General features: G+C 42.3%; 1 protein-coding gene across 8 annotated transcripts in view; it reads right to left on the minus strand.

Annotated features, from left to right (window-relative positions):
* synrg (synergin, gamma) overlaps positions 1 to 22,531 on the minus strand; it is a 30,504-nt gene extending 7,973 nt beyond the window's left edge. For 3 of the 8 annotated variants that reach the window (XM_052078023.1, XM_052078021.1, XM_052078019.1), the window contains exons 1-20: positions 22,453 to 22,531; positions 20,860 to 20,900; positions 19,476 to 19,645; positions 18,978 to 19,105; positions 18,285 to 18,390; positions 18,091 to 18,202; positions 17,088 to 17,441; positions 15,517 to 15,792; positions 13,615 to 13,695; positions 12,944 to 13,140; positions 12,507 to 12,746; positions 11,703 to 11,842; positions 11,361 to 11,476; positions 11,200 to 11,262; positions 8,597 to 9,481; positions 3,963 to 4,481; positions 1,803 to 1,966; positions 1,665 to 1,718; positions 352 to 448; positions 149 to 297 (exon numbers count right to left, since the gene is read on the minus strand). In XM_052078023.1, coding sequence (XP_051933983.1) covers positions 149 to 297; positions 352 to 448; positions 1,665 to 1,718; positions 1,803 to 1,966; positions 3,963 to 4,481; positions 8,597 to 9,481; positions 11,200 to 11,262; positions 11,361 to 11,476; positions 11,703 to 11,842; positions 12,507 to 12,746; positions 12,944 to 13,140; positions 13,615 to 13,695; positions 15,517 to 15,792; positions 17,088 to 17,441; positions 18,091 to 18,202; positions 18,285 to 18,390; positions 18,978 to 19,105; positions 19,476 to 19,645; positions 20,860 to 20,900; positions 22,453 to 22,487 — 3,927 coding nt within the window. In that variant the 5' untranslated portion in view covers positions 22,488 to 22,531. Of the gene's footprint in view, positions 1 to 148; positions 298 to 351; positions 449 to 1,664; positions 1,719 to 1,802; positions 1,967 to 3,962; positions 4,482 to 8,596; positions 9,482 to 11,199; positions 11,263 to 11,360; positions 11,477 to 11,702; positions 11,843 to 12,506; positions 12,747 to 12,943; positions 13,141 to 13,614; positions 13,696 to 15,516; positions 15,793 to 17,087; positions 17,442 to 18,090; positions 18,203 to 18,284; positions 18,391 to 18,977; positions 19,106 to 19,475; positions 19,646 to 20,859; positions 20,901 to 22,452 lie in introns of those variants that run through there. The other 5 variants (XM_052078027.1, XM_052078025.1, XM_052078024.1 and 2 more) reach the window with 4 other exon arrangements.
* Positions 22,532 to 23,507: the final 976 nt, after the last annotated feature.

The raw sequence follows: 23,507 nt of genomic DNA on the forward strand, positions 1-23,507 counted from the left end.
TTCGGAGCAAAACTGGGGAAGTCTGAAAGCCACCTTATGGAGAATTCCAATTCCAATTTGCATCTCGACGTTGCTTTTTAAGTCAGGAAAACCGTCGCTAAACTGGAGTGTGCGTATGTGCAACGCGATGTCGGCGTGTCTCACTCACCACTAGCTTGGCCAGCGACATGAAACTCGTGAGATTGTTCCACACGCGGCTGATGTCCTTCAGCAGCTGCTGAAGCTTCTCCGAGCACACCGCCGTCGCCTTGACGCCCAGCTCCACCCGCCTGGTCACGCGGTACACTTCCACGACACCTGACGCATACTCGTCATTATCTTATATGCTCTCGCGTGCGTGTGCGTGCTTACCCAGCAGATACTCCATCCCCTGAGCAGACTGGATGACCTCGGTGCACACAGAGGAGCTGCTGATGCCGTTCAGCGTGTTGTTGGCTTTGGTGATGACCTTCGTGGTGGGAAGATAGGCCATTAGGCTGCCTCGCATTTATTTTGAAAAGCAGTTTCAAAAAATGTTTATTACTTTAAGGTTGAAAATTTCTATTGTACTTTTCTTCTGAGTACACTGTGTCCAACACACGAGCATGAAAGCAGTCGCTCTTTTAAGTGGAACACTAGTGGTGCGCAGGCACCCTCTAGTGGTAGGCAAAAGAATCACTTGAATAAATCCGCTTCTGTTCAAACTGTACAAAATGTTAACAGCTGTCTAAACTTGTTTTAAATCCAGCGAATTTGGTCACACAGTTTAGGTGTCTTAAATTGTCAAGTATGATACACTGGCGATTTAATCTTGAACTGCTAGTTTTCAAAAACATTTTGGTAAAATTTGCCTTAGTCTTGTGTGCAATACATTTGATTTGAACATACATTTTAATTGAATGTTAAAACTACGCATAGTGTCGAATTGAAAAGTAGGGAAAAAAGCACCATTTGTTGCTAAGGAGCTATGTTGAAGTGAGAGGAGGAGCTCCTATTAACATGGGCAAAAGCCCAGGTGGATAACATTTGGGACTCAGGCCGAACATTTAATCAAATTCAAAGTGACACTGCGATGTAGCAGAATGCAAAAACAAACAAAAAAAAATTTTGGTCAGTTTTGGTCTTTATTTTTTTATTCATGTACGGGTATGTATATTTTACACGTGCTTATATAGTGTCTAGATAAGTTGAATGGTTAAGAAGTGGCATCCATGTTTCCATATTTCATGAAAAGTTGAAGTGATAAAGTCAGAGATTTGTTTGCGTTCTTGTTGTTATCTAAATCATGACTGACTGAACGTTTAACAAAACTGCAAGTCAAAGTGTTGAGTAAGTTAGCAAATCTAATTGGTGTAGAGATCTCATTTTTAATATTGATTCATGACTCCGCTGCCCTTAGATTGGCCAAAGCCCAATCCGTATAAATCCATTGATTTATAATAAATTTGTTGCAATGTAAATTCATTTAGTGTTTGTGTTTGGGAAGTGGACGTTGAGAAAAATATTAATTAAAAAGAAAAATCAAATTTTAAATCGTGAAAGCGAGGGAAAACACCATAATTAGTTTTCAAAATGGTTCAGCCCCACATGGCCTAGACACCATTTTAGAGGACGATGAGTTATTTTCCCACATAGGCGTACCCCGTTGTAAATGAAATTGACATGGGTGTTGAATCAGTACAAACCTCAAGAGCACTTTCCAAACACCTCTGCCACTCGTAAGCATAGCGCTCGCTCTCCTGCGACATCACAGATTGGTGTATTTCAAAGTCTTTTCAGAAAATGTGATATTTAGTGGTCGTAATAGTGGGCCTGAGGTTCACCTCCACTTCCCCCGTCAGATCCTTGTACTTGTCCCGGATGATGGGCAAGGTGGGCTTCTCGCTCAAGGTGCTGGATCGGTCTCTGAAGGGCTGCTCGGGAGGCAGCGATGCGGGCAGGCGGCCGATCTCCTTTTCTCCCAGGCTGTGACTGCGCTTGTGGGAGCCTGAAGATCGGACAGGGGAGAACTTTAAACGGATACGGTATTTTGATTGGGGTGATAATTGTGGCTTTGTGGTGCAAGCAAAAATGGGACATTTTAGGAGCTTCAGACACTTCCGCCACTGAATCTTGCTCTGTTTAATAGTAGTAAGACTTTTGTAAACCTCTACTTTTACTTTGGAAAACGATGACACACGTTTTTGACTATTTTCAGACATGTTACAGACCGAACTAGTAACTAGCAACCATGAAATATAATTTTTTTTTAGGCCAATGCCGATATAATGAATGAATAAAATACAGATGGAACGATTAATAATTGTACACACATTTTTACTCACACCTCCCTCTCTCCATCTTGCTCTCTAATTTATTGGCCCGCAAATGCTGGCAGGTCACCACAAGAAAGCCGACGATGCCAAGTGAGGCATGTGAGCAGGTTGCGCTGGCTCAGTAAATACGACAACCACCAGTACCATCAGCACCAGCCCCCTGCGGAGACATCCGTCACCCTCCCCGACCCGCCTATGATCCCATTACACTTGCGCTCGGCAAAAGAGAGCGCAAAGGCACATAAAATGCAACTGAAGGAGATCAATCATGGGCACCCTGAGCTTGTATGACACCGCGGGAAACAATTATTCGAAGCGGGTGACATCATCCTCAAAGAAGAAACGATGCGGTTCATCAATGTGTTGTCTTTTGCTGATCGAGCTCAGCATTCATCAGTGCCATTAAGGCTGTCATCTCAACACTGCCATCTAATGCCTGACAGCTTTATTGCACCCTAATGGGCCAAATCAGAGGGAAGGAAGGGGGGGGGGGGGGGCAGCGTACTGGCCTTCATGTTTCTGCGCCGTTACATTTTCATTACGTTTCTGAACAATGGGAGTCGGAGGATCTGTATCAGTCCGATTCTGGTCTCATTTTAAGGTATTAGGTACTCGTGGAGCTGCCGATACCAACCACTAATACTTGCAGCAAGAATAATCTGACATCCTCTGTCAATAATCTGAGTCCTCCTCGGCAGTAGTTGGCGCCATCCTGCGGCAGTTTGACATCAGCGAATCATTGACATTGGAAAGAGCTCTCTTCAACGTTTATTTTTTTCCTCATTGTGTTCAATTAAATTTTACAGTATCAGTACTTGTATGGGTGAGTATAAATACTAATAATGATATTTGGTTAAAAAAAAAAGTGTTATCGAACATCCTGACTTTCAATGGAAAAAATCAAGTGAATACTTAATAATTGAATGGCAACAGGGTATTAAGTAACGAAAAGGATTAAAAAAAACCAAACACTTTCCACCATTTCAATGGTCCAATAGTTTGCATGTTTTGTAAACTTTATATTTGGACGTAATGTCATACATCGGAAATCAAATCGAGGCATTGCTTGGATCCAGTGTCAAAAATGGCTGAAGTATCAAACGTATCGATTTAACTCATTCAGTACCAGCCAATTCTAGCTCAATTGCTCCATGTACAGCACTTTGTATGCAACGATGGCTGTTTGAAAGTGCTCTATAAATACTGTTGACTTGACAAAGTCTGAAAAGACGTTTAAAAACGTCTTTGGAAGTGAATGAGTTCACTTATTCACTCCCAAAGATGTTTGTGAGGACCGATTTTAGTGGAATAAGAAGCAGTGACAGCTCGAACAGTAGCGAACCCAGCGCCACTCGAGCTCCCGTAACGGTCTTCTTGTCACTGCACACTTGTTGCGCTTTTTGTGGTCTGTGTGTGTGAATTTCTGCTTAGAAACACATCAAAATTTTGAGCAAAGATTGCATACAGTTGTCAGCTCTGGACTATGCACGGCTGTAACACACACAAATGGATGCATGCGCACACACACACACACACACACACACACGGCGGCGTCATTAAAAAAAAAAGTAATCAAGTTCTGCTCATTTCTTACCGAATAAATGTTTCATATACAGGAACTTGTGGTATAAGGGAAAAAAGCAAAAGTCACTAAAAAAAAGAACTGACCTTGAACAGACAAGTCAAATGTGGCCAGCTCATTCTTGATCATCTCCTCGCTGGATTTGACTTTGGGCTGAGCGCTAGCCTTCAGGAAGTCAGACTTGCCAAACTTTGGCTTGTCTCCCTGGAAGGCGCCAAAGTCGTCCGAGTTCTCGCTCAAGTTGGCCTCCAAGCCGCCCTCAACGAGTGAGTCGGGCTTCTCGGAAACGGTGCTTGCAAAGTCCCCGAAGTCATCTTCGTCTTTGCCGCTTTGCTGTTCTCTACCATCGAAGTTGGCAAAGGCTTTGGATTTGTCACCCTCGGCGTCGAGGGACGAGGCGATGTTGGCAGGTGAGGCGGCTGAGACGCTTTCAGAGCTCAATTCGGCCTCTTGAGTAGATGTAAAAAGCGGAGGGCCGGCACCCCCGTGGCCTCGTGGCTTCTGGAGCTCGCTAGTGACGCAGTCCTCCCTGTCTGACCAGTCGTAATTGGCCAGGCTGCTGAGGCCCGAGGTCCCAAACGGGTCAAATTTCATGTCGTCTCCCTCTGCAATGACAACACAAACATGCCAGTGCTTCCTGGAAATAGAGAAGATGCTGCCGTGACAAACCGAGGATGGATGGCAGACTGACTCCTATCTTTTCCAATTGTGTTGTATCTTCAAATCATCGCTCTTCTATTCGAATGATAGACTTATCTCTGTCAGCCTATAAGTCAACAGTATTTATAGAGCACTTTCAAACAGCCATCGCTGCATACAAAGTGCTGTACATGGAGCGATTTAACATATACAATAAACAGTAAGACGAATCAGTAATAAGTAATAAGTAATAAGGCGGTATAACACAGGGAGGGGCAACTGGTGGCCACTCCTTGTATTATGGTGGGATTTATATGCTCACCGGTTGACCACATTCTGAAAGGCATTCACCCCCCCCAAAAAAAGTAATTCTATTTTTATTATGCTCCCCTAAAAAATAAAAAAAAATTCAAAAAGTGCTGATAGACATTCAATATACATTTCCATGAAAAAGGTGGAAATGTGTGAGTGTGTGTGTGTGTGTGGGGGGGGGGGAATAAACTGGAATATTCAAAATATGAAAAACAGATTTTTTTTCCCCTCGCAAATATTCAAATCCGCCCGTACTGAACTGCAAATATGCAGGGTCAACTGCAGTTTGAAGTTGTAATATCGCTATTCACCACCAGATGGCAGACAAGTTGTAGTTGTGCTTATATTGTCCTATATTACAACTTGTATTTATTTTTATTTTTATTTTTATTGGAATGATATGCAAGACAAACTAAAATACCTCAATAATATCAACATTATGAGTGAGTTGTTTTTTTTAATGCAAGAGAGCGCTTTGCATTGAAAAAATATAAACAAAAAAAAATCACAGTATGTGGTTATTTTGTGTTCGTTTCAAACCCTTTGTTGGTGGCTTAGGAGAGTGGATAGATGCATTAAAAATGAATTGTATCATGAGCACATATTTTGTCCATATATATAAAAATGGCATTTTTGTCATACATCTGGTTAGGTTCTATGTGGCTCCCCCAGTAGCAATGATGAAAAAGGCATGCCCCGTCCCCCACACCATTTATTTCAGTGTACTGGACATTAGTGCATTGAGTCAGAAGGTGACGATATGGGACAAACAACATGAGAGCAGGACTCATTACATTTTATGTCAACAGTGCAGCCTGGTGGCGGTGGTCGTGTTGTACGATTTGGGGGGGAACATTTAGCAAATCCGAAAAAAAATGCTGATTAATAAACTAAGAGTTGGAGGTTGTATTTTTGAACATTCTGACACCTAGCGGGTATTCCCTTTTACTGAAAACTAATATTTAATCCAGATATTGGTTATCGGCCTCCTTGACTATGAATAATTGTCATCAGCCTTGGGAAAAAAAACCATCGGTCTATCGATAGTACAAATCAGTTTAGTGTCGCCAAAGGTTTTCGCGTTTAAAACCATAGTTTCGGTTTCAAACGTTTTCTATGAAAGACAGGATTGGTTTATCATAGTCATTAGAAAAATATATGCAACAAGACCTTACATATCTAAATGAAATACTGTAATTAGTAATTGTGAAAAATATACATATTAGGTATAGAAACATAAAAAAATAAAAAAAGCCCTACTCTCTAATAAAGCGCACGCACACAAAACAGCATCTTTAAATACCGCCCACAGTTTTTTGTTGTGTCCACTGCAGCCCAAAAAAATAATTTGTGAAATTGACAAGGATCTAGTGCTGTATGCGAAACATTTAAAGGACGAAAAAGAAGAAGAAAAAGAAGACGGCACCCATTTTTGAGCCATACCAAGAGGAATATTTATTACCACAACATGAGAGAAGAGAGCCAGAAAAGTTTCACAAAGTAGAATAATAGAGGTCTATTGTTACAAGAAGAGCTTTCGGCAAGCTAACAGTGTAAAACTAGACTTCGGATTTGTTGCGCGTCAAACAAAGACATGCAGAGTCAGGAGCAAAAGGGGAGAAATGAACAAACTGAAACGCAACAGAAAGAAAAGCACAAAAAGCAGAGTGAGAAGGCACATCCACAGACTCCAATAAGTCAATCGGAAGAGGAGGTGACAAAATCCATTCAGCTACCAGGTAGGAAAGCAACTCTTTTTTTTTCTTGGTTTTGGGGAGAAACAGAGTGAGGAAATACTACATAAACCCTTTGAGGACTCAATTGACAAACAAAAAATGCAAGCAGAGGCTATAAATTGGTTATGTTCTATGCTTTTAAACAATGATGTCAAGTTATCAAGCACCCAAAGGGTTGGAAAGCAGACAAACATCCCTGCCATCCCGCAAAAAAGGACTTGAATTACTGTACATCCAAGAAGAATATTTAAAGAGACAGTATCCTTTTACTTCTTACCTTAGTGACACTTTGAAAGAGTAGCCTTAATAGGACACTCCAGTACGAGCAACTGAAATTTCTACTCTACCGGATATCACACACACTTGTGTCTTAAATGTCAAAGTAAACAGAGTCCATTTCTGTCATGAAACTAAACGTCTAAAATCCAGTACATTTTTCTCCCTAACACCTAAAATGGCATCTCGGGATGGTCTGTGTACTTGTCAATTTCACAAATTGAAAAAGGCAGCAGGTAGCAGAGAATGATGGATAAAGAGCAACCCGTCGAAGCGGACGTGAGAATTCACCCAGCCCACACCCCTCAAAAAACCCAATAACAGTTTCCTTCTGTGCACTCAACTGGAAAGCCACTTGACAAAAGGAATACTGTCTCTTTAAGAGTACGTGGAGTATGTGCATGTTCAGAAACAGGTGGCGCTTCAAAACTGGGCTGAACAACACAAGATGCTCTGTGGCGCAGTCGTAGATCAAAAATAGACTTGAAAGGAGCATTTACAGAAGGATCAGAGCTTAGGTGGAATGCATCCACATTGTGTTACAACTTCTTTATGTCCTACATGTCTTCATTTATAAGGCAATGAAGATGCACAACTGGATTAATTCATGTCGCGTAAGGAAAAAAAAATCCTGAATGTCCTTAATAAATGGCTGAATCAATGAGTGAATGGGTTCTATTAAGAAGATGCAAGACAGATGTAAAAACAAGCGCAAACTTCAACGGCGGACACAATGTGTTAGTGAGAACACATAATTTAGAAAGTGCTATTTGGAATCTGTTACCCGCCCCACCCGCCACGACTTTCTCATTGCTACTGTTTTAAATCAAGTCCTGTGTCAATCAAGCTACGTAATTAAATTCCATTTTATACATCTTGATTTATTTTACCAAAGGAGACCAGACCAATAAGGCCAAATAATGACTTCATAATTACATTTCGGCATTGGTGAGTTTGCATATTTGTTGAGAATGTTAGGGGAACCTATTCTCTTTTACTTGTTGAAAAACTCCTGTTCACTCATTTTGTGCTCAGGCTAAAATCTTATTTTGGCACCGTTCCGTGGCATACTGGTGGGCTGGGATATTGAAGTGAAGGGGGGATGGGAGACTTACTTTGTCAGACCATGTCAGCCTTGACTAATGGGGAAAAAAAGTGCCTGGCTACCATCTTGTGGGATCTATAGAAAATTACAAATATTTTTGGGTGGGCATAACATAGTACCGCATTTTTTGCTCTTTACAGCAGAGCCTAGCCCCTAAACACTGTATTGTAAATGTAATCAATAAATCACCTCAGTCACACTTAAAGGGGGACTTTGCAGTTTTTTTTTTTTTAAAGACTGCGCTCGAGGAAGAACAACCTACCAGAAGACAGAAGGCATGAGACTGAGATTAGTGAAGTGAGACTCGTTCACATTTCGCTTGCGGTTTTAAAACAGCAAATTCCCCCTTCAAGTGGACATCTTAAATTATCACAACAAGGGAGGGAGGGCAACGTGGGCAGCAACAGAGCAACAACTCCTATGACTATGAGGCTTTGAATAAACAAAAATTAACAAATCAATAAATACATAAATAAATAAATGAGATGAAATGAATGCTAAAAGTTGGAATGGAGGATGATGCTTAACATTCTATTTGATATGTTACTATATAGTGAGTGTTTGAACATTGTGTGTCTGTCTGGCTGACTGTGTGTGTGTTTGTATATGAGTGGGAGGGCCCCTCACCAGAGCAAGCGCACTAGTTCCTCACCTGTAGCGGGCGGCTGGTGGGACGAAAGCCCCGTCAGATCCAGCGAGCTGTCCGACATCACGTGCTTCAAGTCCCCGCCCGTATCGGTGAGCTTCATGTCCAGCTGCACCGACAGCGCGTCCTCAGAGTCGTCTTTCCCGGCGCTGCTGCCCCCGATGGACGGGAGGTCCAGGGACTTGACCGAGGCGCAATCCTCCTTGCCTTGCTTGAAGGCGGCCACCTTGTCCACCAGGGTCTTTTCGGAGGCGCCAAGCGCCGTGCAGAATTTGGACGACTGGAAGTCGGCAAAGTCGTCGCCGCTGTCCTTGGCGTCATCGTAGGCCAGGCCACCACCTTCGAAGGATAACTGCTTGAACACGTCATACTTGTCCGAGTTCTGCTGAAAGGAGGTCTCGTTGTGGACCGTTGCGCTGCTTTTGCTTTTGGGCTCCCCGCCGGAACTCCCGAACGCCATGAAGTCAGCAAAGTCATCCTGCGGCGGCGCCACTGCCGCCGCCACCCCCGGCGCTCGAGCGGCATCTGAGGATGAAGAGCCAAATAGTGCAAAGCCGCCAAAGCCGTCAGACTTGGGGTCGCCTGGTGGGACCGCGAGAAAAGGAGGTGATGAGCCAGCTTGTGCGTCGGAGGCAGGCAGAGCGGAGGGAGGGATGGAGGAGAAAAGATCCAGGTCTGCCATGTTGAGAGGGTTTTTGGCTTGAGAAAGAGAAGCGGCTGGCGGCTGCTGCTGTTGTTGGAAAGGCTGAGAGTTGGGGAAAGCGGAAGGGAAGGGGGGCTGGAAGATCTTGGCCTGTTCCGATGGCTCTAGTGGAGAGACGCTGTCTGCGGTTTTAAAGTCAGTGAAGCTGTCGTCAGTTCGGACAGACTTGAAATCGGTAAATGCCTCACCTGTGAACCAAAACACAAAAATCAAACTGTAGGGTACAGAAAGAGAGTATCTAGCACTAACATACAACCTTCAAAAAAAGGGCACGCTATGGGTGAAACGAGTCTTCGAGTAATTTGAGTATTTTGATTTTTAAAATTGTGAGCATTTTTTTCTTTTGCTGCCTCAGGTCCCTGTTAATTTTATTTGGTGTGCATGGTCAGGAAGACAGTCAAGCCAGCCGCAGCAATTGTTCATGCTCTGCATTATGATAACACGGTGAGAAGGCCAACTTCAAAATCAAATCTTAACAGATAACACATGGACACCAGTGCCTTCTATTTTGAAGTTATTTCTGGTAGCGCGCGGCAGCTGACTTGACCCGTCTTTAGTCTCTAGTTGACACAGGTCGTCTAGTCGTCAGGTCGACATCAATCAATCGCAAATTAAGGACTTCATTTAGTCTGTCATCATATAATATGGCGCCTGTTACCAGCTAATGGCTAACAGCTAGCCACTAAGCGAGTGCCTAATATACTGTAGGTTGGCAAAGAGCTGTCAGAGGACTTTTCTAAGACCGCTTAATAGGCAAAAATGTTTCGGCACTTTCAGTAACTTGCCTGACACAGTTATAGTGCCTACTGATCAATAGATCAATAGCTTTCTCAAATCTGCCGTTTTAGCAATCAATGTGACGAATTTGGTTCTGATGTCACTTTGTCCCATACGCAACCCTTTCTAGAGAAGGAGTTTTAATCACAGCTTATATTTAAATAAAAGCCCTTGATTACATAAACAAAATTAAAACTAATCGGACCTTCATTATGAAGTGATATCAGTTATTTTCTCATCAGTATTCAAAATTGTTCTTTAAACAGGAAAAAAAAAGTGATCAAAATTATTTTATTTGAATACTTCATTATTCAGTAGACTTTTCTCAGTAGGATGTCCGAATACCAAAATCCTAAATGGTTGCAGCCCTACTGCTGGCAAAATACTTTCGAGGAAGGACCTGAGAAAAACCTAAATCATTTAAAAAATGTCTGCCAGTGACAGTTAATCGACCTTTGGCTTCCGGGTGACTCCTGCTGACCTGATGCCAAAAGCGTATTCTGTATACACTCACAAGTTGTTGTTTTTTTTTGTTTTGTTTTCAAAATGTCCTTTAGGGGGGAAAAAAATCAAAATGAATCAATCAAATCACATGGATGAGGTGTTATTAATAGTTGTCCAGAGAAGATCACAAGACTCTCTACAGTCATGTGTGAAGCAGAAGCACTCAGAATACACTTTAGAAAGGAGCAGTAGTTCATCCAATGTTGTATGAACTGGACGGGAGGCACTTGGCACACTGCAGACTGAGAGCATGACTTACTGGACTTGTAAGACTGGTCCCCATTGCAAAGTGTTCTAATGAAACAGGGAGGCGAAAAACAATTGGGATCAACAGTGAAGGAGTTTTAAAAAAAAAAAACGTAGCGTAGCAAGTGAATTACAGTACCCAAGTTATTACCGAATCATCACTTGCGAGTCTGTGCTTTCGGGTTCATAACTAAGGGTGGACTCACACTGGGCAATTGGCCGTGTTTTGCCCACTTCTTTACAGCTTGAAAATTTCTTTAAAATACAAGGTAAGATGATTTCATTGTGGTCATGATCGCAGAGAGCTATATTTTTTTTGGTGCTTGATATAATAAGTTTGACAATCCCCGGCTGAGTAAATGGTGAGACGGCATCTTACCTAGTGGTTTCTTGTCAGTCGGAGTTTCTAAGTGTCTAAAGACACTATATTTGTCTCCTCCATCTAAATGGGGATTTTTTTTGGGGGGGGGGTAACATAAGGGGCATCAAACAAATGCTAATACACACACACACACACACACACAGACGTGAAACTTGTACCTGAGGTAGGGAGCGGGACTTCTGTGGGCTGATCCACAGACAGCTGCTTGAAGGCGGCGTACTTATCAGAGGAGGCTGAGGAGGCCCCGGACAGAGGAGTCAACATGGCAGGTACGCTGAAAGACATTAGGGATCGGTTGGACTTATTGCAATTACGTGACCATCACGTTTCACATCCTGCTGAAATTAATTCATTAGGAGCTGACCCAAACTCATTGTTATGCTAGGCAGCGTCCGCTAAGATAGAAATGATCGCTGACTATCTGACACTTAACTGATCAAAATATGCAGGATGACAACACCTAAATGAGGAAGCGCTGGGCCTGAATATGAACGCGTTACCTGTTTTGATGCTGCACCGCCGAGCTGGCGGGGAACTTTGCGCTTGATTCCCCCTGGAAATTAGTGAACGCCTGGTCGCCAGAGCCAGCTTTGGGAGCCTCTTGGAAGTCCTGGAAGTCGTCGTCTTCCACTTTGGTCCCCTTTCAGGTGTGAGTGGACAGAACAATACAGGAGACCAATTATGGAAATGTGACTTTTCAATAGCTTATAAACAAACGGTTATGTCTTCAGAATGCCTGCCCACCCTTCAAGTGTGAATTTCAACCAAGTAATTTACATATATATTTCTGAAAAGAAAGTATCCTATCGGGATTTGTGCATCTGTTATGCAACGGTGTGACTAATTTACATAATTTCTTGCAACATATTTTTCAATGTATAAAATCAAACGACAGTACTGGAGTAACAAAATACTAAGTACATTTAGTTGTAGTAGTTTCTTTAGTCTGCATTTTGCATTTTTTTTGTCAGCATTGAGCTAGCGAACTTTCATAAGACCGATGCAGTATAATTCTCTTTAGTTTTTTGAGGAAATATCAGCTGGCGTGACAATAAGCAGCTTGAAGCAAGCACACTAGGCATCTCTTTTGAAGACATGTTTGCTATCTGCCAAATTGCACACTGCACTGCTTCTTCCCTACACTTTTCTAAGAAACCATGGCAAGAAAAAGCTTTCTCTTAAGCCAGACTTTTGCTTGCACCCCCCCCCCCCCCCAAAAAAAAAAAAATCAAAGAGCAGTGACTAGTACGTGGGAAAACCTTGTCATTTGGGGCACTCACGGGTCACAATAGATCAAGTGCTACCTGAACAGGAGGGAAACTTGCAATGAAGTTGGCGGGTGCTGATACTGGTGCCACTGTCATGTGGGGCATGCCTGTAGAGGGTGGGGTGGGCATGGGCATGGACACTGGCTGGTGGGTCATCATGGGTTGCTGGTGCTGGGGCATGATGGGCGCTAAGGCCATCGCAAGGGCCGGCAGGTTGGGCACCGGCGGAGACGGGAACTGACTGAGGATTTCCACGTTCATCGCAGGCAGGCCGCTCTGAGACACACACACACACACACCAACATACACATTTTATTTTTTGAACATCAATCAACATTGCACTTTAACCCATCTTATTACTGATCCCAGCGGTCACGTCCTTGATATTTAATTTTACCACAAAATAAATATATACAGTACATAAAGGCCATTCAATTCAATACATCAAAATGCCCTCTTCATGACAGTTTTACCTGTGCCACACCAATCAGCGCCAGCACAGTGTAGAGTTCCTCTTTTGTAAGCATGCCAGGTGTTGTGCGGTTGGCGGATGCCCAAATTTGGCCCAAAGCTTCCCGAGGAAGACCCGACGACATGAGTAGCGGGTACAGCTTGGCAGTGTCAATCCCAGCCGGAGTCATACTAAACTCTAGAACCTTCTTGAACATTTCTGAGAGCAGAAAAGCACAAAATGTTCTTTGTTCAGGACAACAACTTGACAATTTTACACAAAATAGCCGTTTTGTTTTGTTTTTGTTTTTTTTACTCATTACTAACCATTTTAAGCATATCTAGGGCACTGGTGCAAATACATGATGTTTTATTGGGGACTATTCAGAAATTGATCATTATAAAAAAAAGTACCGGTAAGTGAACCAATTTTTTTAACTTGCAATTATGGCTGTGTGAAAAAAACAATACGTGATCAATGCCAATCAAAAAAAAAAGAGCCTGATCAATAAGTCGGCCGATATTAGCTCTGAATGTATTTATTTTTCTTTTTTTAACGGTGTCACTTTGGAATGTGTGAATTTGACACACAACGTAACAGTATGCCTTTGATTGTGTGAACATCACCATGAAGATTCCACCCAATAAGGTACAAACTCGCCACCAGTTCAACATATCTAAATCTAAAGATTACCTGGGATGAGGCTGTCGTTGTAAAGCCAGGCTGGCGGGATGGACTGGATGTGTTCTTGTTGTGGATACATACCAACAGCCCCTGTGGTAATCAAACACACACACAGCATTATTTGTTGCAGTATCAGCTTTGTATGGGAATACGAGTTGACAGTTGCCAAGTCTCTTGGCAGCGAAGTTCCTGTTCGAATCCAAAATTCCACAAAACTCATCTATGGAAAGCTCGATGCAAATTTAACACCCAAAAATGTAATTATCCCGTGAGCTACTACCAGGGATTCAACTGTACTGACCTATTTCATCGTTTGAAGCAAACACAATGGTACCTTAAACTTACAAGTTTTTCAGGTCACAAACCATCGCCAGGTGTTTTTGTCTTTCTATTTTTTTAATAAAAAGATGCAAACTACATTGACCGAGCCCCCACTAAAACAATTTTGTAATAGCAAATGGATTCCACTTAAAGCGGCATCAACATTATGCATTTAACATGTTCAGAATCATGAACCCATGATACATAAGCACCTGCAGATAATTATTCAACCAAAACCACCATTACCGTTAACATTAGCCCAAATAACACACTTGCACGAATGCGACGTGACATCACACACAGCAGTAGTACTGTAAACAAACGCACTAAAGTCATAAAACTCTTTGGTATTGACATGCAAAAATACATTTTAGGGAAGACTGGCAATTGCTAACAGCAAAATAGAATTTATACTTAGTGGTGAGCTATTGTCATTCGCCAGCGGCAGGCATGGAAATACGTCAACTTGAGTACTGAGTAGTCATTATTCCGGGGTGGCGCAGTCTGTCATCATTAATTTTTAAACGCTTCCTCCATTGCTAAATTGCATTTTCCACATTGCTAATTTAAGATAGTTGAAAAATAAATTTAAAAAAATTACATGGGTAACAGAACAATTGAATTCATTTAGAAACATTTGGACCACTTTACACAAAAAAAGCTATAAATGATTATATTACTGCCCCTTCTCCTGCTTGTGCCCAAAATGCCCCCCCCCCCGGTTTTTTATTTTTCGTGGTTGCGGCGGTCCGTAGGCCCTCCGAAATATCGCTTCCGTCAGCACTGATTCTGTCAGTGTTTCAAAGTTACCGTCAGTTATCAGCCCGCCAGCAAAAATGGCGGTCCATCACTAATGAAGTGATGGACTGGCGGATCTTCCGTTAGCGCTGATAGACAAGTGAAAACGCTTTTCAGAACTGCATTGGGGGCTAAAGAGAAACAAATACTTGGTTTTGCGGTCCTGACAACTAAATTCAAAGATCGGCAACAAAACAGTCAAATTAATCACAGTCAGTTGATTAACTCCAACAACAATGCCAAGATTCCACTACATGTTGCCGTGGTTACATGTTGATTGCTAAGACAGGATAGCCCCTCCCCCCAAAAAAATTCTTCAAATTTGAAATACACGTGAATTGACCGTGGCCACACATCAAATTCAACTTGTCAGACAAGGTACCACTGCACATCATTAGTAACTTAAATGCTGGAATTTCGATGAAGAGCCTCAGCGTTTGCCTTGATGACACAAAATAACAAAGTTAAATGCACAACCATGTTAGTCCAAAGCAGGTAGCGTGAAGCATGAAACAACAAGGATTTCCATAAGGGCCCAACAAAGGACTTTGAACGCAGAAAACCTGGAAATACAGAGAGTGTAGCAGAAAGGGTATCAAGGTTTGAAATTACGCCCCTGATTGCCCCACTTGACCATGATCACAGTTATTGAAGATGTCACCTTGTCTTCATTTGATTGCCAACAAAACGTGCTATAAAAGCCAACAATGGCGCAGTAGAGGAAGACAGGAAGCTGCAATTTTAGTGGCAGAAGAAGCTGCAGAGGTCCGGAAAGAAATGGGCGTCTCTCACCGCTGTTTGGAGGCGAGGGTTTGGTAGCTGTCGAGGCCACGGCGGGCTCCGATGCGGAGGCCTTGGCTAGCCTTTCAGTCACAAAGACCGACTCAAGACTCAAGTCCCCGGAGGCCGTGGCCCAATTCCTGGCCTTACTGCTGCTCTGAAACTGAGTGGAAACTCTAGCTCTGGGACTCATTTCTGTCAAAGTCTGCCTGGGTTTAAAGTTTAAGTGTGCTGTCTTGCCGGCCGTGAGGTCGCAAGAGGAGAAAAGCTTCTCTTCAAGGGAAGGACCTAGCAGGGAACAAGCGTGTTTTTCCATCAGGTAACCTGCCTTTTGGATTCAAATGTGACAACTGTTAAAAATGTTGATAGTTCCTCCGATGCTCATCTGTGTGAATGGGCGCTGTTGCCTGGATTCTAAACCTTTCAACATATGTACTTCCAGGTGGCAAAAATTCCAACAGTTTCAGATTGTACTACCACTCGTCAACAATTTGAGAAAACTAAATGTATTGATTTATGATTTTAGCTGACTTTGCTCGCCATACTTTGAAGGTGTGAGTTGAGAAGATGTTAAATGAGGTAAAATTGCTTGGGAGGTAGATAGTTGAGCTCGCTAAGTTGATGGAAATTCAGACAAAGTGTCAGTATCACCAAGGCACTGGCTAATGAATTGACCTTTCTGTTGCTATTTTGATGTTGAAATGAACATTGTTTAGAACTCATGTTAGCTCGCTGGCTAGCCAATATGGTTTGCTAAATGACTCTGGGACAACATGACTTAAGAGTTTATACATACCAGAGAAAATGTCCTGCGCATACCGGTCCAGGTTTAGTTGTCGATCTGTTCCTTTAAAATTAGCTTCTTTATCTCACAAGCTCTCCAAGTACCGGTATATGACATTCCATTTCACCTTCTCACTCACAGGTTCAGATGGTTAAACTTGGGGGTATGGGGGGGGTAATCTTTCTTTTGGTGGCATAACCCCAGAATTGTGTTGTCATTTCAGTTCAGCATTAGTCACTCACTTTTCTGCCACTTGGAAGCACCGGTACTTTGTTTTCCAACATTATGAATAAGTCTAGACTGTAGCGGCTGTGATGCACCTACCAGTGAAAAAAAAGACAAGTTCAAATAAAAAAAATTGGGGGGATTGTCCCAGGAAGGGCAGGCTGTTGTGCTTCTCTGATGTGGTTTTAACCACTGCAGAATTAACACACTGGAAATGTAGGCCGTACTCAGTTTAGGCCTTATGGCCCACACCGAAGTTCAGCGCCAGTGAATTGAAGAGATAACAAGTGAGAGGAGCGAGCGAGTTGATTATCGGAAACATTGCTCGCCCGTGTGTGCCTGAGTGTGTCGTGAACTTCTTTTTGGATTGTGACCAATTCTGCAGTGCCATGGTCCACCTCTTCCCAGCATGTCAGGAGGTGGCAGACACTCAACACTAGCCAAATGTATATACTGTATATGAAGTAAGTTATGACACAGTAGGGATTGCCGAGTGTGAGTCCGCACCAAAACCTTGTACCTATCCCAAGTGAAATTATGGGCGGGTGGAAGATGAGCGAAAGAAAAAAATTACCTTGAGATGAAGTTTGCGAGCTGCTGTTGATGACAGAGTGTGGAGGAGTGGCAGTGGAAATGGACACAGAGGAAGGGAGGGAAGGGTGGACTTGAGAGGAAAGGTGCGAGTGTGCGGAACCCACAGGGCCCTGAACAAAGTCGCTGAACTCCTCGTCTTCCTTGGGGAAAACGGTTGTGAGAGAACCCATCGTGACGCTCCTGTGGGAGGGTCCCGCCGAGGAAGAGGAAGGGAAGGGGGAAGCGGGCCCTTGAAAGTCACTAAATTCATCATTGTCCTCGGACAAAGGCGGGGGGAGGGAGGGAGTGGCAACAGATGAGAGGGATGATGATGATGATGGAGATGAGGTCGAGTCTGCAAGAGTGAACAAATCGTGACGATGGAGCAAAAGCACACGCACACACTTGATGTGAAGAAGTCAGGATCAAACAGCAGAATCCAGTTATTCCTCCCAGAAGAGGGCGCTGTAATAGATTCTAGTGCATGGGTGGGAAAAGTATGGTCTGCGGGACACATGCAGACAACTCCAGTCTTTAATCACGGTCAACTAGTATTTTCATTACTAGTTTATTGTTTTTATTGTATTTTATTGTATTTATTGTGAGCCCTGTAATAAAACTGGCTCATCTGTATTTATGTATTTATTCTTATTTGCAACGAGGGTTGTACTTAAAAAAAAAAAAGACCAAATTAACATCTTTCAAATTTGACACTTTTACTCAATTACGTGATTGAGTAAGTAAATGTAACAAGACTATCGATAAATAAATACAGTGCCGATGTAAGGCCCGCCAAAAATAATCGATGCCACCCACCAAATTAATTGCTTAGAATTGCCTACATAAATAATTTAAATCCAAAATATACCGCAAGCTATGATCCCTAAACACTTTCAATTAATTTCCAGTTTATCTTATCTTACATGACACTAAATTATAAATTGTGTTTTTATGGTTTAAGTGCTGATCCCTGTTGTCATCAGATCACGAAGGTGAAACTGCACCTGGCTTCTTGCTCTGTAATGACGGCGTTGGATGCATCTTGGCGTCCCTGCTAAAACCGTCCAGGTTCCCTTTTATCGCCTCCAGAGCGTCGTCCCGGCTCTTCTCCCCTGTCTGAGTAGCCAAAAAAAAGACTAAATGATGAGTGACTGGTAACAAAAGAAAGATAAACAATGCCAGCGACAATGGTTCTCACCTTGGGTTTGACGCTGCTGAGCAGCCTCAGCTTCTGCTTCTGCTCCTCAAACTGCCTCCGTTTCCTGTCCTCCTCAAGCATCTTTTGCTGCTGCTCCAGACGCTTCCTTCAAACAATAAAATGGATTTGTAACGCGGACACCCTTGAGAATACCATTCTATAAATAGATCAAAAATGTTCTTGTTGAAAAGAGTGGAAAGCAGACTACTGTCTTTGTTTTTATTACTTCTACCCTTACCTACTGTCTCTGACCAAATCTGACCCGTTTTAACATTTTACAAAAATATAAACATCCTATCAGTCATTCTTTCAGCCTGAACTTTGATGACTTTTTCTTGAGTGACCCAAAATACACAAAAATAAAAACAATTTTTGATGGAATTCTTTTGTAGCTTTGCTAAAATAATTCATGTAAACTACCAGTGTATGTTAAATGGTGGAAATTCGTACCGCAGAAATCGATGAGGTTTTAATTTAGTGCTTTCGACCAATTATTCTTTTAGTTTGATCAAAACAATTTTGTGAGGTGCAGGCATTTATGTCCACTTGGGGTCCCAAACCTCATGTTCTATTGGGGACTCTGACTTTTGAGTGTGTTTTGCTTTAAAAGATGATGCCTTGGCTGGTGTGTAAGCTTTCATGAAGAAAGAGCGTGAAAGACAAAAAGAGAGAGAGAAGGTGCTCGTTTCTTACTGATGCTCCTCTGCCATTTGCTTCTGCATGTCGGCGGTGTACTGTGGGCCAGAAGGTCTCATGCCCATAAACTGGGGCTGACCCAAGAACGGCATCCCGGGGGCCTGCATCCCAATCGCCATCCTGGCCTGTTACATACAAATGAAGCCTTCATCTGACTGCTATCGCAAAGTGGTGTTTTGCGATGCAAGTTTAATTTGTTCCGTGAGCACACTTGCAACGCAAATCAATCATTCATTCATTCATTCATCTTCCTAACCGCTTGATCCTCACTAGGGTCGCGGGGGGTGCTGGAGCCTATCCCAGCTGTCTCTGGGCAGTAGACGGGGGACACCCTGAATCGGTTGCCAGCCAATCGCAGGGCACACAGAGACGAACAAACATCCACGCTCACACTCACAATCAGATTACCTCAAATCACCTTTCCTCGCTGTAATTAATGGAAATGCTAGTCAGCCCCCCCACGTAACAGTGAGTAATTGTGTGCAAAAAAACCACCTGCATTGGCATGGCTCCTGGAGGCATCTGTCCCCCAAAGTTCATTCCCATCATGCTTTGCATATTTGGCTGCATGACCTGAACCATTGGGAAGCCCTGCTGCTGCTGTTGCTGCTGTTGTTGTGGCTGGTGTGGATGTTGCTGCTGCTGCTGCTGTATGGGGACCAAGCCTGCAACACAAAACAAACAGCAAAAAATGACAATTTGCTGTATACTAACAGAATGACTGTCTAATCCACAGGTGTCAAACTCAAGGCGCGGGGGCCAGATGTGGCTCACCACATCAATTGATGTGGCCCGCGAAAGCAAATCAAAGATGTCAACTGTCATGATGCTGTACCAAAATTTCTAATTCTCATTCAATAACCAAGAGTAATACTGTGAGTATTTTCTTGTGACCAAACCCTTCATTACAGTAACTTAAACAATAGGTGAATAAACCGTTATTCCTGACTTCTTTGTATGGTTTCAGTCATAATGGCCCTCCAAGGGAAACTGTCACTAAAATTCAGGCCCATGACAAAAATGAGTTTGACACCCCTGGTCTAATCTGAAACACGCTAGAGGTGGGAAAAGCAGGACACCCCCCCACCCCCACCGGCTTGCATCTATGATAAGTATATCTACTTTCCCACCACTGGAACACACTGAGGGAAAATTTTATTTTAAAAATGTGGTTGATGACTGTGATTCAATTTGTCGAGCAGCTGGGGAAAGACACGAGACCATGAAGGAGCCAATCTGTTTTTTGACAGGGTGGAGCAAAATGAGAGGTGTGGAAAAAAATTTTAATCGTTTGTGATGTTTGACAGTGCAAACATTAAGTTAAATGACAACCACAGCCTTCTGGAGCCACCATGTGCTTCCACCATTTTAGGAGAAGGGGGGAAAAAAAAAAACTTTGCAGACTTGACTGTGGATAACATCGGGTTATTGTGTTTATTTCAATTCTGCATGATGCCATTTAACGTTATGAACTGAAGACGATTGATCACATTACAGTATTTGTCATCTCCTCTCCCTTTACTGCCATGTCGTCAGTGTAAAACAGTGTGCATCAACCGAAGTATATAAGCTACGATGGGAACAAAAAGGTTAAAGCAGATTTTTTTAATAAATAAAAATGTAGAAGGTCTTCCGCAGACTTGCCAAAAAAAAAGATTGATATATATATATATAAAAGAAAATATGTATTTTTGTGCCTAAAAACGGCATTAGTATCTGCCTAAAAAAATCCACAATCGGTCAGGCCCGAATAAAATATAGACATTTTAATATCTAATGGAATTTTTGTATACGACACATTAAAAGAAATCTCTGTGAATTGCTATCAAAATTAAGAAATTTTACTAATAAAAGCTTGATAACATCTATTGTGACTCACCTTGAGGCGGTCCCAAACTCCCTCCAACAGGATACATGAAACTAAAAAACAGGTAATGAGACACATAATTAATGAGCTCTATTTCCTTAGTACACGTGCCATTGTATGACTCAATAGATGCTGGTATTAACTACAATTCCAAAGCTTGGCATCAGCCAGGCAATTTTATGTTTTCTATGTGTGTGGTGTGGTTACTTAGAAATAAACCTTTTGGGACAGCAGTGAACTTTTCATCAGTTTTAATGTGTGTGGTAGTTTACTTTTACACAAATATTTCATTTTTGATTTGTTAACTGCCTACCAAGTATGTTTTTACTTGTCAACTGGAATCCAATCATTTACTGCCACTGATGCATATATTCATCTCTTATGTTTTTCTACAACTAAGCGAGTGTCTCGCCCAGCTTGTCTCTACTTTTAGTCTCAAAATGCACCTTTATGGGCTTTGCTGATACGACCGTCATCATGTGACACATACCAAGAGTAACTGCATCCATGATCTTTCCACCCACACTGGCTGAGCTTCTGTTTCACTTGTGCTGTATCGGTGTGATCCAGTCATTCAGTATTTACGCAACTGAGGCCCACGACATTAATAATGTATGAAAATGAATAACTAGTTTGCAGGTCTGGCTACCTGCTCATGGTTAAGCATGGCGAAACATTGTTGATCCACAGACTTCTCCTACAGAATAGTTCCCCCTTTATAGTATGTCTAAAGTAATTTTATTTTATTTTCAGAATTTTGTTCCAGCTGACAACTAAAGTTATTTCAAGGCACCTTTTTAAAGTAGTCATTGGTGTCAACGAAGTATTGTTAAAGTGAGGAGGGCCTCGATGGAAATCAAATCTCCTAACCTAAATGCCACCTTTCCCAGACTCTTACATCTTAACTGTACAAATGTTGGCACCTTAACAGTACTCGTGATAAATATCTTTTATAAACGTCTCTTTTTATTATTGTTAAAACTTTATTTCTATTTATTTGTCTCTAAGCATCTCTTGCTGTCGTGTAGTTTACAGGGGTTTACAAGTTATTTTTACAGCGATCATGTTTTGTCTTATGTCTTTCATTCGAGGACAAGAAGGAGATTAGAATATTTGATTTGACTTACATTACATTACATACTACATTTTTGGTTGTCGTTTTGAATTTAAGGACATTTTTTTGAATATTACAGTGCAGTACTGTATTTGTATTTGAATACCTCTAGTATTAACTCAAAATGAGTCGGTTCCTGTGCGTATTATCATTATTAAGGCGACATCATCACTCATATTTGACGTCATAACGACACATGAAAGCTGGTTCGAGTCATATTATTATTGATTAAAAAAATAATAACGATATTAGGCGTCAGTCTATCTTAATTGTAGTGTGTGAATCCTCTTGTGACAAGACCCAGCTGCTAACGTTAGCTATGTCAATCAGCCATCTCGTCACTCGGCTTCGATCACAAAAGCAACCGGTGTCACCGTCTCTTTAAAGCCACCACGGTGACCACTTGAAGGCCAAGCGAGTGTAAAATGTGGATAAATGTCAAAAACACGTGACAAATTGGGATTAAAGAGGTTGTAAAGGTGCTCGAGTACCTGCCGCCTCCAGATGATCCCGGCCGCAGCGCCATCTTGAGAAGGGCAGTAGCCAGGATGGCACTGACGTCATTCAACGTGCGTAGGAATCTAACCCAGCGTTTAGCCTCGCAGGCGCATTATAATGACAGTTTATGTCAGTGAATGTATTGACCCATAGGTGTCGGTGTTGATCTATTTGTTGACATTACAACCGCTGCGACGGCGGCCGTTGGGTGTCACGACGAATCAGTCGCATTGTTCCCAGGCTGACTGCCACAGTGTGCCACAGTGTGGCAGTCAGCCTGGGAACAATGCGACTGATTCGTCGTGACACCCAACGGCCGCCGTTGAAGTCGAAGCAACGCAAGCCAAACCCACATTGGAAACTCGAATCCTGGCTAAAACCCTACTTTGAAGCATTCACCCACACTCTAATCGTGGTTTGAAACCCTAATTGTAATCCTTAAGATAGAAAACTTAATGCGAAATCTAAATTTGAAAGCAAACCCTGTCTTGATTCTGTAATTTGTAACTCCAAACTTGAAACCCTAACTCTTGCTTGAAAACTTAATTAAACACCAGACCCCTTACTTTAACCTGTAATTATGTATGGCCCTCCACCAGGGCTCGGGTGTCCTACAGCCCCATCATAAACGGCATAGCCCCTGTACAGCACCCCCTGCCCCACCACCAGCAAATTATTTATGTAATTCTAAAAACATGAAAAACGTCACAACTAGCCGTTCGTTTCAAAAATGTGTTCATGTTCCTGTGTTTGTACTGCAGTTGTACCCCATGAGTGTTTGTGAGGGCAGGGCTGGGGCTTGGTGAGTGTTTCAGTTACATGCGGCTAGCACACATTCAAATGTATTTGCAAAGTACAGTACATTCATACGAATTTATAAAATGAGGTATTGACTTGCCCACGCATACTTGGAACCTTGAAGCACTAATTTGAAACCATGACCCTTGTTTGAAACCTTAACCTATCCTAAACACCAATTCTAAAACTATCTTGAAACACAAAACCTTGTAATTCAGTCTTAGAACCTTAATTCAAAACCCAACCATGT

Source organism: Hippocampus zosterae, chromosome 10, assembly GCF_025434085.1.
Source record: "Hippocampus zosterae strain Florida chromosome 10, ASM2543408v3, whole genome shotgun sequence".
In the NCBI taxonomy this organism is placed as follows: domain Eukaryota; kingdom Metazoa; phylum Chordata; class Actinopteri; order Syngnathiformes; family Syngnathidae; genus Hippocampus; species Hippocampus zosterae.